General features: G+C 42.7%; 1 protein-coding gene across 6 annotated transcripts in view; it reads left to right on the top strand.

The window, feature by feature from the left end:
- Positions 1–13,352, top strand: part of usp9 (ubiquitin specific peptidase 9) — a 39,578-nt gene extending 26,226 nt beyond the window's left edge. For 4 of the 6 annotated variants that reach the window (XM_069663755.1, XM_069663753.1, XM_069663751.1 and 1 more), the window contains 15 exons: positions 971–1,158; positions 1,238–1,411; positions 1,524–1,665; positions 1,780–2,536; positions 4,480–4,603; positions 4,693–4,918; positions 5,041–5,170; positions 5,319–5,504; positions 5,805–6,025; positions 6,108–6,196; positions 6,287–6,443; positions 7,523–7,735; positions 8,574–8,603; positions 10,603–10,701; positions 11,227–13,352. In XM_069663755.1, coding sequence (XP_069519856.1) covers positions 971–1,158; positions 1,238–1,411; positions 1,524–1,665; positions 1,780–2,536; positions 4,480–4,603; positions 4,693–4,918; positions 5,041–5,170; positions 5,319–5,504; positions 5,805–6,025; positions 6,108–6,196; positions 6,287–6,443; positions 7,523–7,735; positions 8,574–8,603; positions 10,603–10,701; positions 11,227–11,472 — 2,982 coding nt within the window. In that variant the 3' untranslated portion in view covers positions 11,473–13,352. The remainder of the gene's footprint in view (positions 1–970; positions 1,159–1,237; positions 1,412–1,523; positions 1,666–1,779; positions 2,537–4,479; positions 4,604–4,692; positions 4,919–5,040; positions 5,171–5,318; positions 5,505–5,804; positions 6,026–6,107; positions 6,197–6,286; positions 6,444–7,522; positions 7,736–8,573; positions 8,604–10,602; positions 10,702–11,226) is intronic. The other 2 variants (XM_069663756.1, XM_069663754.1) reach the window with 1 other exon arrangement.
- The last annotated feature ends 201 nt before the right edge of the window (positions 13,353–13,553 follow it).

Genomic DNA, 13,553 nt, shown 5'->3' with positions numbered 1-13,553 from the left:
TTTTCCCAATGTAGATCTCTTCTCTGCGTACTGTGGCTGACAAAATGGCTAACCCTTGGTTTGTATGCAATGCTAAGGTCATTATAATGACCAGACCAGGGATAAATTTCATGTAGAAACCAATGATTATAACAACTCAGGCATTACCTCAAATTTATAGCTATAGATTGAAAATAAATGTGTGTAACTTCCTTTAAAGGGCCAGTTTACTGATCTTGAACCTCAGTCCTATCATGCTATCATGGGGAGCTAATGCCATTATGGTAGGAAAAAAATGCAATGTCGCTCTGTGCCTTTGGAGGACGCTATCCGCTTCTCCAGTGGGCCCTGGAAAACCTCCACCAGACTAAGTAAAACGCGTCATCTGGCGGAGGCCAGGGAGCTCGCTAAACTACACTACCCCTACTAGTACTAGGACGCCCGCCTCCGATGTCATGTCTCGTTCAAAATCGTCGGGTTTGAAATGTAGACTGCAGACCTGAAGATTTTTTTAGACGATCCACCTGTATATTCTCATCGTATTTGGGATTCTGTACCGCTCTGATCCATTGCCTGCAGCGAAACGGTAGTATTTCGCTCCAGCGTCTCTCTCTGGGCCGTTCTTTTCGGAGGAAGGGGCGCAATGCACGCTGGGTGTTGTAGGAATGTAGGATGGAATCCATGAGCTGTTTGTACAACTTTCTCCACAGCTATGGCGCCAATTTCAAATATTATTGCTTCTATTGATTACAGAGAACACCGGCTTTGACTGGCTGTGGCTTTTTCCAGGGGCGAACTGCTCCTTTAAAAACTACTTTAATATCGAGAGGCAGTGTTAAAGAGCATAAAAACAGAAGGCAGGCACAACAGTTCTTTAATTTACTCGTCTCTTTAGTGAACACAGTATCATACAGTAGCAAAAATGAATGAAAAGTTGTTGATGTGGGAAATGTTGGTTACTTTTGCTCATTCGTGCGTTTTGTCTCCACAGAGTAACGTGGATCCTCGGGATGAGGTGTTCAGCTACCACCATCAGTTTGACGATAAACCCTCCAGCAAGTCGGAGGACAGGAAAGAGTACAACATCGGGGTTCTGCGTCATCTACAGGTCATCTTTGGTCATCTGGCTGCATCCAGGCTGCAGTACTACGTCCCAAGAGGATTCTGGAAACAGTTCAGGTACTTCAAAGGAATTCTGACTGGATTTGTGAACGCTTAGCAGTGCCTGATAGATGCCTAATAATTTCTCTTTTTTTAGGTTATGGGGTGAGCCTGTGAACTTGAGGGAGCAACATGATGCTCTGGAGTTTTTTAACTCTTTGGTGGACAGTCTGGATGAAGCTCTGAAAGCCCTGGGCCACCCCGCCATGCTCAGCAAGGTGCTGGGAGGGTCCTTCGCTGACCAGAAGATCTGTCAGGGATGCCCCCACAGGTGAGTGCAGCAGTTTCCTCTCTTCTTTGTTGCTGTAAACATTTGAATGGTTTGAGTATAAACTTGAGTCTGCTTTGAACTCTTTTAACCTGATGATGTTTTGTGTTCTCAGGTATGAGTGTGAGGAGTCATTTACAACACTCAATGTAGACATCAGAAACCACCAGAACCTGTTGGACTCCATGGAGCAGTACGTTAAAGGAGATCTGCTTGAGGGAGCCAATGCCTACCACTGTGAGAAGTGTAATAAAAAGGTGAGATGTGGCACCCAGCCAATGTAAGCTAATTGTATCTGTGTTCTTTTACTTATTCACTTCTTTGAGATCTAAGATCTAAAACGGTAATCTGATGATTCCTCTCCTCACCAGGTGGATACAGTGAAGCGCCTGCTGATTAAGAAGCTTCCTCCTGTACTCGCCATCCAGCTGAAGCGCTTCGACTACGACTGGGAGAGGGAATGTGCCATCAAGTTCAATGACTACTTTGAGTTCCCCAGGGAGCTCGACATGGAGCCGTACACAGTAGCAGGTGTGGCAAAGCTAGAGGGCGATGATGTGAACCCGGAGAACCAGGTGATCCAACAGAACGAGCCCTCTGAACCCACACCTCCGGGCAGCTCTAAGTATCGTCTGGTGGGAGTGCTGGTCCACTCAGGCCAGGCCAGTGGCGGACACTACTATTCCTACATAATCCAGAGGAACGGCGGTGACGGCGAGAAGAACCGCTGGTATAAGTTTGACGACGGAGATGTGACAGAGTGCAAGATGGACGATGAGGAGGAGATGAAGAACCAGTGCTTTGGAGGGGAATACATGGGCGAGGTGTTCGATCACATGATGAAAAGGATGTCCTACAGGAGGCAGAAGCGCTGGTGGAACGCCTACATCCTATTCTATGAGCGAATGGACTCACTGGACAAGGACAGCGAGCTTGTCAAGTACATCTCGGAGTTGACCATCTCCTCCACCAAGCCGCATCAGGTCAAGATGCCTGCTGTCATCGAGTGCAGCGTCCGCAAGCAGAACGTCCAATTCATGCACAACAGAATGCAATACAGCCTGGAATATTTCCAGTTCATTAAGAAACTTCTGACCTGTAACAGTGTCTATTTAAACCCTCCTCCAGGTATGCATCTTTTCCTGTGTGCTACTTAATGAGTTTTGGATGGATGTTGTGGTTAATATTCATCTGGTAAATGATGATTGGGTTCATAAAAAAAATACTGCGTTGCCAATCTATTGTAACCTCCTTTGGGTTTAACACCTTGACAAGGTGGCAGCCTAATGAAACCTCTAATTAAAACAAGAACAGGATTTACATTTACCACGTTACATTTAGTCTATGTGAAACGCAAGGAGGCATAATGGTGCGAGGTTGTTCTGCCTCTGAGACGGCATCGGAGGTAGTAACAGAGGTGAAACGGCGTCAGTGTAAACAGTGGGAGCTGGCAGGGCGGAACAGTGGCCTGTGTGTGTTTGAAGCATGTGCTGTTTGTTTACAACATGGTTTTGCTTGGTTTAATGTAATGGCAAAGGCGGCATAACGGCGGAGCTTTGTTACGGCGCCGTGGTGGAACCGCAGTGTATGAAGTGCTATTGTTTACAGTCAGACTCGCACATTGAGAGGCAACAATGGAGTTGCTATTGATGGTTGACATCTTAGGTTTAGGTATTTTTAAAAACGCTTAACTTCAGATGATAGCTGGTTCTGAGGTTGCATTTTGTTGGGCCTATTTTTCTCTCCAAACTGGCATAGCTAACTCAAACGTGATTCATGAATAGTACATGGGCTACTAAAGCAAAACAGAAAGCTTAGGGTATCTGATCTTTTCCCTCGCCTACAGATTTTGTCTGACGATGAACCAGACATGTCTGTCTTTGTTCTGAAGCATGCATAAATTGTATTTAAAGGATGGTATAGTTCACTCCTTGCGTGTGAAGGATTGTGAGAATCACAAAAATGAAGCATGTGATTTGGTTATAGCTGCACAGTATGACGTCAGTTCTACAGCTATAACTCTGCATATCTGATACTTCCTCAGGGCTTCTTTGATCTTCTGAGCAGTGATGAAGTCATCCTCTTATCACTGCTGTAGATTTGAAGACACAGCAGCTGTCCTTATAACTTTATCATGAAATCTCTGCACTGCTTGTCTTAGCAATAACACTTCACAGTGATGCTAACACACAGCATCCCTGTGGAAAGAATTGGTGGTCAGTAGCGTTTAGCACGGGCTGCTGAGAAATGCACTGATTCAGTAATGCATTATTAATGGAGCCAGAGCTCCATAATGTTCCACAGGAAAATACATTTTCAAAGGCAGTCATCAGCAATGAAGCACTGTATCGGGACAGGCTGATTCACATCTTAAAGAATATTTAGTGCATGGTTGGATATTACTTTTTGTTTGTTTGTCTCATCCCTACTGAGGCAGCAATGATCAATCAGTGGTGGTTTGAAAGCTCTTTGTATTTAATCTTTGTTTATGCTCAAAGAATGAAGATGCGACATTATTTTCTCGCATTCAGCAAGTGCAACACAACTATTAATCTGATGTATTTGTAAATAATTATAGGCTTTGCAGCAGTCATACATTATTCGTTGTGTTGATTCTGTATTCCAGCATGTTGGATTTGAAATGAAATTATTGCTCGGGGTTGAAAGCGACGGTGTTCAACTTCAAATTGAGGATAAACAATTGGCGGGTTAATTGGAAATACATAATTGATTGTTCCACCCTCTAAAATTAGGATATTAGTCAGCAGATAATCGCTCCACAACATCATCAAGATTTTAAGTATATTCTGCTGCAGAACCAAAAAGAGGAAATTGTGTCACTGCTCCTCGACCTTCACACTACAGTTTTTTGTTTGCTGTGGTGCATGTTGTATGAGTGAGAAGTGACATGCTTGGAAACAAGTCAGTAACTTTATCCTGTTTTTTGTAAAATCGAGCACTGATTAGTGGCCTCTTTCTGTAGCTTCAGACACGGTTGTTTGCATGTGTTACAGTGCTGGGAAAAAAAGCAAATAACCTTTCAGGTATTCACTGTTTGGTGTTTTTTTCAGGACAAGACCATCTTCTGCCAGAGGCAGAGGAGATTGCTATGATCAGTGCTCAGCTGGCTGCTAGGTTCCTCTTCAGCACAGGTTTTCACACCAAGAAAGTAGTACGGGGTCCTGCCAGTGACTGGTAAGCTTCGTCTGCCTTGGTTGTTTTTTGGGGGGTTTTCTCTCTGTTTTATCCTTTTCTCTAAATATTCTCCTTGTCTGTCTCTGCAGGTATGACGCCCTCTGCATCCTGCTGAGACACAGTAAGAATGTACGCTATTGGTTTGCACACAACGTCCTGTTCGCTTACCCCAACCGCTTCTCGGAGTACCTGCTTGAGTGCCCGAGCGCTGAGGTCCGTGGTGCATTTGCCAAGCTCATCGTCTTCATCGCTCACTTCTCCCTGCAAGACGGCCCCTGCCCCTCCCCGACCGCCTCTCCTGGACCCTCGGCTCAGGTGGGTGCCAGAGTTAAGCTCTTACACAAGCTTTTATTTGCTCTGGAAGATGTTTTTTTTGGAAGTTTCCTCAAAGATATTCATTCATTCATCGTTTGTTGTTTTCTGTGTTTGTATATCAGGGCTGTGATAACCTCAGTCTAAGCGACCACCTGTTGAGAGCTGTACTCAACCTGCTCAGAAGAGAGGTTTCTGAACACGGCCGTCACCTGCAGCAGTACTTCAACCTCTTTGTCATGTATGCCAATCTGGGTAAGGAGCGCACAGCAATCACACTCCTGTCGTGAACATCTGTTCCTCAGTCAATTGTTCAAGCAGAGTTTATGCAGAATATAATTAATAATTTGTGTGCTGCTTTTTTCCCCTCTTTCCGTCCTCCCTACTCTTTCCACACACACAGGCCTGGCAGAAAAGACGCAGCTGTTGAAGCTGAACGTCCCCGCCACCTTCATGTTGGTCGCTCTGGACGAGGGTCCCGGCCCTCCCATAAAGTACCAGTACGCTGAGCTGGGCAAGCTCTACACTGTGGTCTCTCAGCTGGTCCGTTGCTGTGATGTCTCCTCGCGCATGCAGTCCTCCATCAATGGTGAGTTTTTTTTTGTGTTAAGCTGCTGAATAAGACGAACTTTGCTGATGCAAGCCAGGCGAAAAATAGGGTGTGTTTCGGGTGGGAAAAATTACAGCCCAATGAAGATTTTCATCCTTGCTCACGATCTAGTGACTGACAATACCAGCCACTCTGAGCATCAGCCTTGTGTGGGCGTCGCTCGGAGCTGAGGGCTTTTAAAAGAATAGCAAGCGAAGACAACATCCTGTCTAGATATCTGCCTCTAACATCTTCATGTATTATAGGAGTTACCCTGAATATCTTCTCTACTCTCTCCAGGTAACCCGCCCCTCCCTAACCCGTACGGCGACACAAACCTGACGGCCCCGGTGATGCCTGTGCAGCAGCTGGTGGCAGAGATCCTGTTTGTGAGGACCAGCTACGTGAAGAAGATCATCGAGGACTGCAGCAACTCTGAGGAGACGGTGAAGCTGCTCCGCTTCAGCTGCTGGGAGAACCCTCAGTTCTCCTCCACTGTGCTTAGCGAGCTGCTCTGGCAGGTAAATGTGTCATGCTTCTACTTCTACTTGTGTGTGACACTAGAGCCTGTGTTCAGATTAAATATGTGTTGTGTTTCTGCAGGTGGCGTACTCCTACACCTATGAGCTGAGGCCTTACCTGGACTTGCTGCTACAGATCCTGCTCATAGAGGACTCCTGGCAGACACACAGGTCAGACTTGTTGATCAGTGTGTAAATAATTTGTGCTGCATAAAACGTGTTCAGAGTTTGAATTTCTGCTCTCTCCGTTTTTGTATTTAGGATCCACAACGTGCTGAAGGGCATTCCTGATGACAGAGACGGGCTGTTTGACACCATCCAGCGCTCAAAGAACCACTACCAGAAACGGGCCTACCAGTGCATCAAGTGCATGGTGGCCCTCTTTAGCAACTGCTCTGTGGCCTATCAGATCCTACAGGTACAATAACTGACAGATTGAGTCATCTATTGTCATCACCGTTCTTGCATCCAGTTTCTCACAAACACTAGCTTACATATGCTCAAGATTTATTGCTTTAATATGGACCAATGCTCAGACTGCCTTTTCCCTGCACAAATAGTCAGTGGTATATTTTGATTAGATTTCTGATTACTTTGCTCCGTGGCGAACAGAAGTTCATGACTAAGTGTAGAAATTTTCCGTATTTGGCATAACAAGTTTTATTGACCCCCCACACGCTCTGTTGTCTCACTTAGTCACTCGTCAAACCGTCTTTATGACACATAAAAGTGTCAAAATTCACAAGTGGGTTATTGACTGACATATTTAATGTCAACGAACAAGAATAAAAATCTCTGAAAGGAGCAATTCTCTCCTGGAAAAAGCCACTGTCAGTCAAAGCTGGTGTTCTCTGTAATCGATAGAAGCAATAATATTTTAAAGTGGGGCCATAGCTGTGGAGAAAGTTGTACAAACAGCTCGTGGTTTCGCCCATTCTACATTGCTACAACTCCCAGAGTGCATTGCGCCCCTCCCTCTGAAAGGAACAGCTCATGCTGGGATGAAATACTACCGTTTTCGCGGCAGGCAACGGCTCAGAGTGGTACGGAATCCGTCTAATCGTCTAAAAAATCTTCAAGTCTGCAGTCTACATTTCAAACCTGACGATTTTGAACGAGGCATGCCATCGGAGGCGGGCGTCCTAGATTGAGGAAGTGTACTTTAGCGAGCTCCCTGGCTACTTTAAGCGCGTCATCTGGCGGAGGTTTTCCAGGGCCAATTGGAGAAGCGGATAGCATCCTCCAAAGGCACAGAGCGAAATTGCATTCTTGTTCTACCGTAATGACATTAGCTCCCCATAATAGCATGATAGGACTGAGGTTGAAAATCGGTGAACTGGCCCTTTAAGCTTAAAAACTCCTTACTTTAGACGATAGAATTGAAGAGCAGAAATGCTAACTCATGTCAGGTTTTAGTAATTATTCCTGCAGCACTCTATTCTCACATCAGCCGGAGCCATAAATGCTAATTATTATTTTCTCCTCTTGTGCTCGCAGAGTAATGGTGATCTGAAACGAAAGTGGACGTGGGCAGTGGAGTGGTTAGGGGACGAGCTGGAGAGGAGGCCATACACAGGGAACCCCCAGTACACCTACAACAACTGGTCCCCTCCGGTTCAGAGCAACGAGACGTCCAACGGCTACTTCCTGGAGCGTTCGCACAGTGCACGTATGACACTGGCCAAAGCTTGCGAGCTATGTCCTGAAGAGGTAATGGCATTTACAATTTACCCTTAACACACATACACACACACTGTTTTGCCTTATTTCACGTTAAGAGTATCCTCCAGTGTTAGGGATTGTGCTCAGGGAGCCAAACTGTATCTAAAGCTACAGGACACTGTATATTCTGTATGTGTACAGGCATCACCTGGTTCTGTTGGACTTTTCTGATGAAGTCAAACATCAGTATGGAAGGGGATTTTCTGTTATGTGATAATACCGTGTGTAATTTAAAAGATGCAACATCAATACGTTAAACATTACCTAAAAACGCCAACATGTCTTCATGGCAGAGGATGCTATGGGAGCATTGGTGTACAGAGGTGAAAATAACAGAAAATCCCACATAAATACTGTATGACTGAGCCAGAGGAGCTCTAACAACCAGATGAACCTGATGTTTACAACATGATTTGAACACAACGAGCCACCGAACATGAGCACCTTTTAACCGGGTGAAAGGGAGAAACTAATAATAACGACTTTAGTCATTTCTCTAACTCATGTCTGATAAATATGATTCGGTGTGTAGCTGTTGCTTGTTTCTGACATTTGATAGATATAATGTTAAAGACACATTTCTTTTAAAAGACATTTAATTAATTGGACCCATTAATCTCCAACAGGCTATTAAATATAAATGTCCTCCCTCAGCATCAGCTATGACGTGTTTACTCTGTATGTTTTTGTATTGATTCATGGCTGCAGTTCACAATGCATTAAAATATATCATATTTTTGTTCTCAATTTAAAATAAGTTACTTGTATTTTTATGTTGAAAAATCCAGTCAAATGACACACTTCTCCTGTAATATTCCATACACAGCTCAAGTGTACTCAGGGAAGCCCAGGGAAGGTCAGTATTCCAGGCACCACAACATAAAGGAAGGAAATGGAACAAAATTTTAATTAAAGCATCAGCAGAGAAACAGTTTGTCTATTTATAGGCCTCGCAACACAGATTACACTTGTTTACATTGAGCTGCAGAATTTGGGGTTTCCTGTAGCTTGGATTGTCATCAGGGGCTGAGGCTAGAAAACATGTTGGTATAGTTTTCCCTTTTTTTTTTGTCCAACTTTCTTTTGTTTTGAAGCTCGTTTTTCTGCCAGTGACATAAAAAAATAAATTAAAACTTAGACTACATGATAAAAATGTCCCCAGATATTATTGAGGTTAAAAATCATATTTATGAGATAGGGAGTTAGAAACTTTGGAAATTATGAGAGACTGTCAAAATGGTGAAAAAGCCAAAATAATGAAATAGAGGCCAATTTTTATTGGATAAAAGGCATAATTATTCAATAAAATTCATAACTGTAAGATAGACAGTCACAATAATAAGATAAATGGTCATAATTATGACAGAAGAAAACTAAAATGATGACAGAAAGAATGTCAAAATTTAGATTATTTTGACTGAGAAAGTCATTCATAAAAATCCTGATTGTAAGAATGAAAGTCAAAATTATGACATAAAAATCATAAATATGTAAATAAAATCTTAATAAAATATATAATATAAATATGATACAGTTAAAATGATATAAGTCACATTATGAGATGCAATGCCAAGATTTATTTAAAATTACAATTGACAAAGAAGTACAAAATACTAAGTCGAAATTGAGATAAATAACTAACGTAATGACGAGATAAAAATTAAGAATTACAAGATAAAAATGAAGGATATTATAGTCATAATAATGAGATAAAAATTAATAAGAGTCATAACAAAATAATTAAGAATAGCGAGATAAAATTAATACGATAAAAAGTAGTAATAAAATTAAAAGTCATAATAGAGATAAAAAGTCATGTCATCTCATAATAATGACTTATTCATGACTTGTAATCTCGTTATTGTGATTTTTATCTGACACAAAGGGTTTCCATATGTTTCTTAAGATGTGAAACAAAAAGCAAAGGAGGTTAAAGCAAAACTATACACTGTTAATTAATAAGCATTTTGAGTTGTCGACAGTTTTGTTGTATTGTTTTTTTTATTTTTAAGTATGTTTATCTGCCACCTTAGATTAATGTTTAATTTATTAATATATTCAAGCACTGCCATCCTGTTGTCCTCCTTGTATAAAACTAAAGGTAGATAGTGTGACTGGCGTAAGACGTCATGTTCAGCTGCAAACAGTGAACAGATCTTTCGCCAGTCTTCAACTCAATTCAGCGCCATTTTTTGCTTCTCACCTAGTCAAACTCTGATGCTGCCAAACAACTGCATCTCTCCATCATCTATTTTTCAGTACTGAGAAGCAGTCAAAGTATTTTCAATGTAAGACCAGGACTGACACACAACAATGAATAACAACTAGAGAAAGAGACGAGGATCATATTTATGATGGCAGTATTGGCGCATGAGCTTCGCACAAGTACAAATTTGTCTTTATAATAACTTTATTTTGATAGCCCTGACAGGTTCTGTTGTTTTACCACTTATGACTTTACACCATGTTGTAAGATGTTTATTTGCAAACACACACAAGAGATGTAATTTACCTTGTTGCATTTTTCATACTGTCAACTACAAAAATAAAAAGCCTCATCATTTTGCAACCGGCAAAAGAAATCCCTGAGAAGCTCTCAGATGTAGAATCCACCCACACACATAATCAAACCTCATTAAAGCCTCATCTAGTTCAAAAAGTAACACAGTTGGAGTTTCCCCACACAGCCCACTCACAATTTCACACTGAAATGCTGAAGCTTAACATTGTACACACTATTTTGTTCTGATAGATTAGCCAATCCTGCTGTACACATTTTTATACACATATATAAAGAAGTTTTCAACTTTGACAGCTGAAATTAATGATGATAACGTTTATCTCATGTCTGCTAGGAGCCAGATGAACAGGAAGCACCTGATGATCAAGACTCCTCCCCTCCTGAGGACACCTCTCTGTACCCTCATTCTCCTGGAACCACACAGTTTCAGCAGGTAGTGTGTCAGGGTGCCGTTGACCCCACGTCCTCCAGACAGTCAGCGATGTTTGTCCGCTTTGGTTGAGATGATGCGTAAATAAAATGTTCTGTCATCTCCTGTTTTAATAAATGCTTCAATCTAATCCCAGAAATATATGATATGGTATGTGGGGAAAAAAGACAAGAACAAAGCCAAGTCTCAGCCACGCTGTATTTTGTAGTAATGTAAAAGCACCACTAGGTGGCAGCAGGTACATTTAAAGGACAATCTAGGAACTATGATGGCATTGAATTGACCACTTCACAATAAAAGCCTTGCTGGGATTGAAAGGGGAGCTGTCTCCTAGGAGGCTTTTAATTTGAAGCATATCCAGGAAGTCTCTTTTAACAGCATAGTGCAGTAACCGTAACAGGAGCGATAGTACTGAGATATTGTCCTCAGAGAAACATCATAAAAAGAAGATACGATATATATGAGCCTTTTACAAAAGTTTAGTCTTTATAATTGGCTGATTTCTCTCCCCTCTCTCCTCCTGAACAGAACAACCACCCCCATGGGCAGCCGTACACCGGGCCCGCTGCTCAGCACATGAACAACCCCCAGCGTCCTGGTCCTGCCTCCGCCCCGACTCCGGGCCCCACCCAGACCCCGACCCCGGCCCCTGGTCCCACTCCCGGCCCAGGCCCAGGCCCGCGAGCACAAGAGAACTGGGAGAGCACCGAGGAGGTCGCCCCCGCCCCAGCCCCCACCACCTCTACCCCAGCGCCCGCCCCGCCTAAGGAGTAACACCCCCCTCCCCCTCTCCTCTGCTGTGCCTCGAGCCTCCATCGTCCCGCTCTCCTTCCTCTCATCCTTCGGTCAACAGAGCTCCTCGTCGGGCCTCTCTCTCTTTATCTCTCTCTGGCTCCAGGGCAGGGCAGAGCCAGACCTCCCCTCTCCTCCTCTCCAGGCCCACTTCTCTCCTGCAGCCTGCGGGGGGTGCTCTTCCCTGGCCTGGGGCTTCCTGACCATCGTGGCAGGGGCCTGCTGGCGGCTGCAGAGGCGAGGGAGTGGACAAGAGTTCTACTAAAGAAAAAACAAATTTACCCAGAGCCGACGATGCTGACGCGCTTGTCTACACGACGAAAAGGTGTACATAGTATGTTAATGTTTTTGACTGTTCAGATCCCCCAGTAGCATAACTCTGTGTGGTTTGCTGTTGGGAGATGTTGCAGATATTACGAAAAACAAAAATGGATATTATAAATACGGAAAAAAAAACACCCAAAAAAAACTGTAAGAAGACAACAACTCCTCTTTGTTTTATCACCCATGCTCAGCAGTAAAGTTTGTTCTACCATCGGACGGTTACTGGTCATTCAACTGTAGAAGGACGCATTGTTATTATCATAATTATATTATTATTCTTAAGCTCCTTGGCAACTTTATGACCGATGCCAAATCAACTCACGAGCTGTGGTTGGTTTTAGTGTGAGACGTGGAATGGTTGGGTGGACTTTTACGGTGTTTTGGTTGATGTGAAAAAGCAGTGATGCAACATTGTTCTGAAACTCATTGCCTTTCTTTTTTCTTTTCTTTTGTTCTTTTTTTTTTCTTTTGTTTTGTTCTGGTTATTAAATTCAATCCTTTTTCGAAGCTCTAGTTAATATGCTGTAACATTTAGCATGGCTTCTCACCAGAATAGTGTAGCCCAAGGGAAGACTTGTGATCATAACAACCTAAAGCTGTTCTTAATCCACATCTCCAGAGGGGTGTTGTTACCCTTAGGTTTTTTTTTTTTCTCGTTCCTTTTTCTACTCATCTTCCCTGTCTACAATGAGGGCGATATTTTGAACCAATGTATGAATAAGTGGCTTCTCAATTGCACATTATAATCCTCCAACTTCACATTCGGCAGTCAGTTTTTGGTGGGATAGACGGCTTAGCTTTCATCTTTAGGAGATCTGAAAAATGAAACACATATGCAACAGAATTGCTGCACTGGGCTGTCTGGTGTAAAATAGACTGCGTGGTTTGCTTCTGTCTCTTCAATAGAGCCTAGTTGTAGACAGACTTGTTGCCCAATCGGCTTCCTTTCTGCCACGGAGCGGGTCGGGTTTTGGCGTCGGGCTGCGGTTCGGGATGAAGATCCCGAGCGGCAGCCTCGCGCTCCGTGGAGAACTGGATCCACAGCAGGGTTGTACCGTAAGAATAGCGGCTGGTTAGTCATGTTGCAACTTGAGCTAACTTGTAATTCTGTAGGAGTAAAAGGTAAACATCAGTAAATACTGTATTTAATTGGTAACTTGAATGCATGTATTTTTTTGAATTTTCTTTTTTTTTTGTCTAAAACATACCAAATACTCCTGCAAATGAAAATATTCTGCCCATCGTATTATATTTAAATATTTTGCTCTTATTTTATAGAATTTATTTTGTTGTATTTCACTAAAAATAGAATTTGATTTAAGAGGAACATTTTTGTCCTTGTGTTATTTTTAAAGAAGATATTGACTGTACAGAGTTCTGCGCCCTGTTTTTTGCCGACTTTTGTTTTGGCCATGGTGTGACGTTGAATTCTGGAGCTACAGTCGCGATGTGGACTTTCACTTTGTGAGGTTTTTTGTGCACAGAAATATAACAAAAAAAGCATTGCGCCCTTAGCAAATAAAGAACATGGAATCTTGCCTGTGTCTCATTTTGTCTTGTGGACTTTCATCAAGATAATCCAAGTGTACACGCAGCAGCTACCTAATGATGTTCAGTGATCTTACAAAATGCATTAACATTTACTGGTTTATCGCTGGGGATATAAGGTGCTGTTTTGTCAAGGAGAGTGTAGGTTGATAAAAATCTTGGAGGTAATTTGGGGCATAAAAAAAATGTCT

The sequence above is a fragment of the Semicossyphus pulcher genome, unplaced genomic scaffold (assembly GCF_022749685.1).
Source record: "Semicossyphus pulcher isolate SPU_LCO1_2020_fin unplaced genomic scaffold, fSemPul1.0.p SCAF_15, whole genome shotgun sequence".
NCBI lineage: Eukaryota > Metazoa > Chordata > Actinopteri > Labriformes > Labridae > Semicossyphus > Semicossyphus pulcher.
The sequence above is the reverse complement of the archived record's forward strand: the minus strand, read 5'-3'. Positions and strand labels throughout refer to the sequence as shown.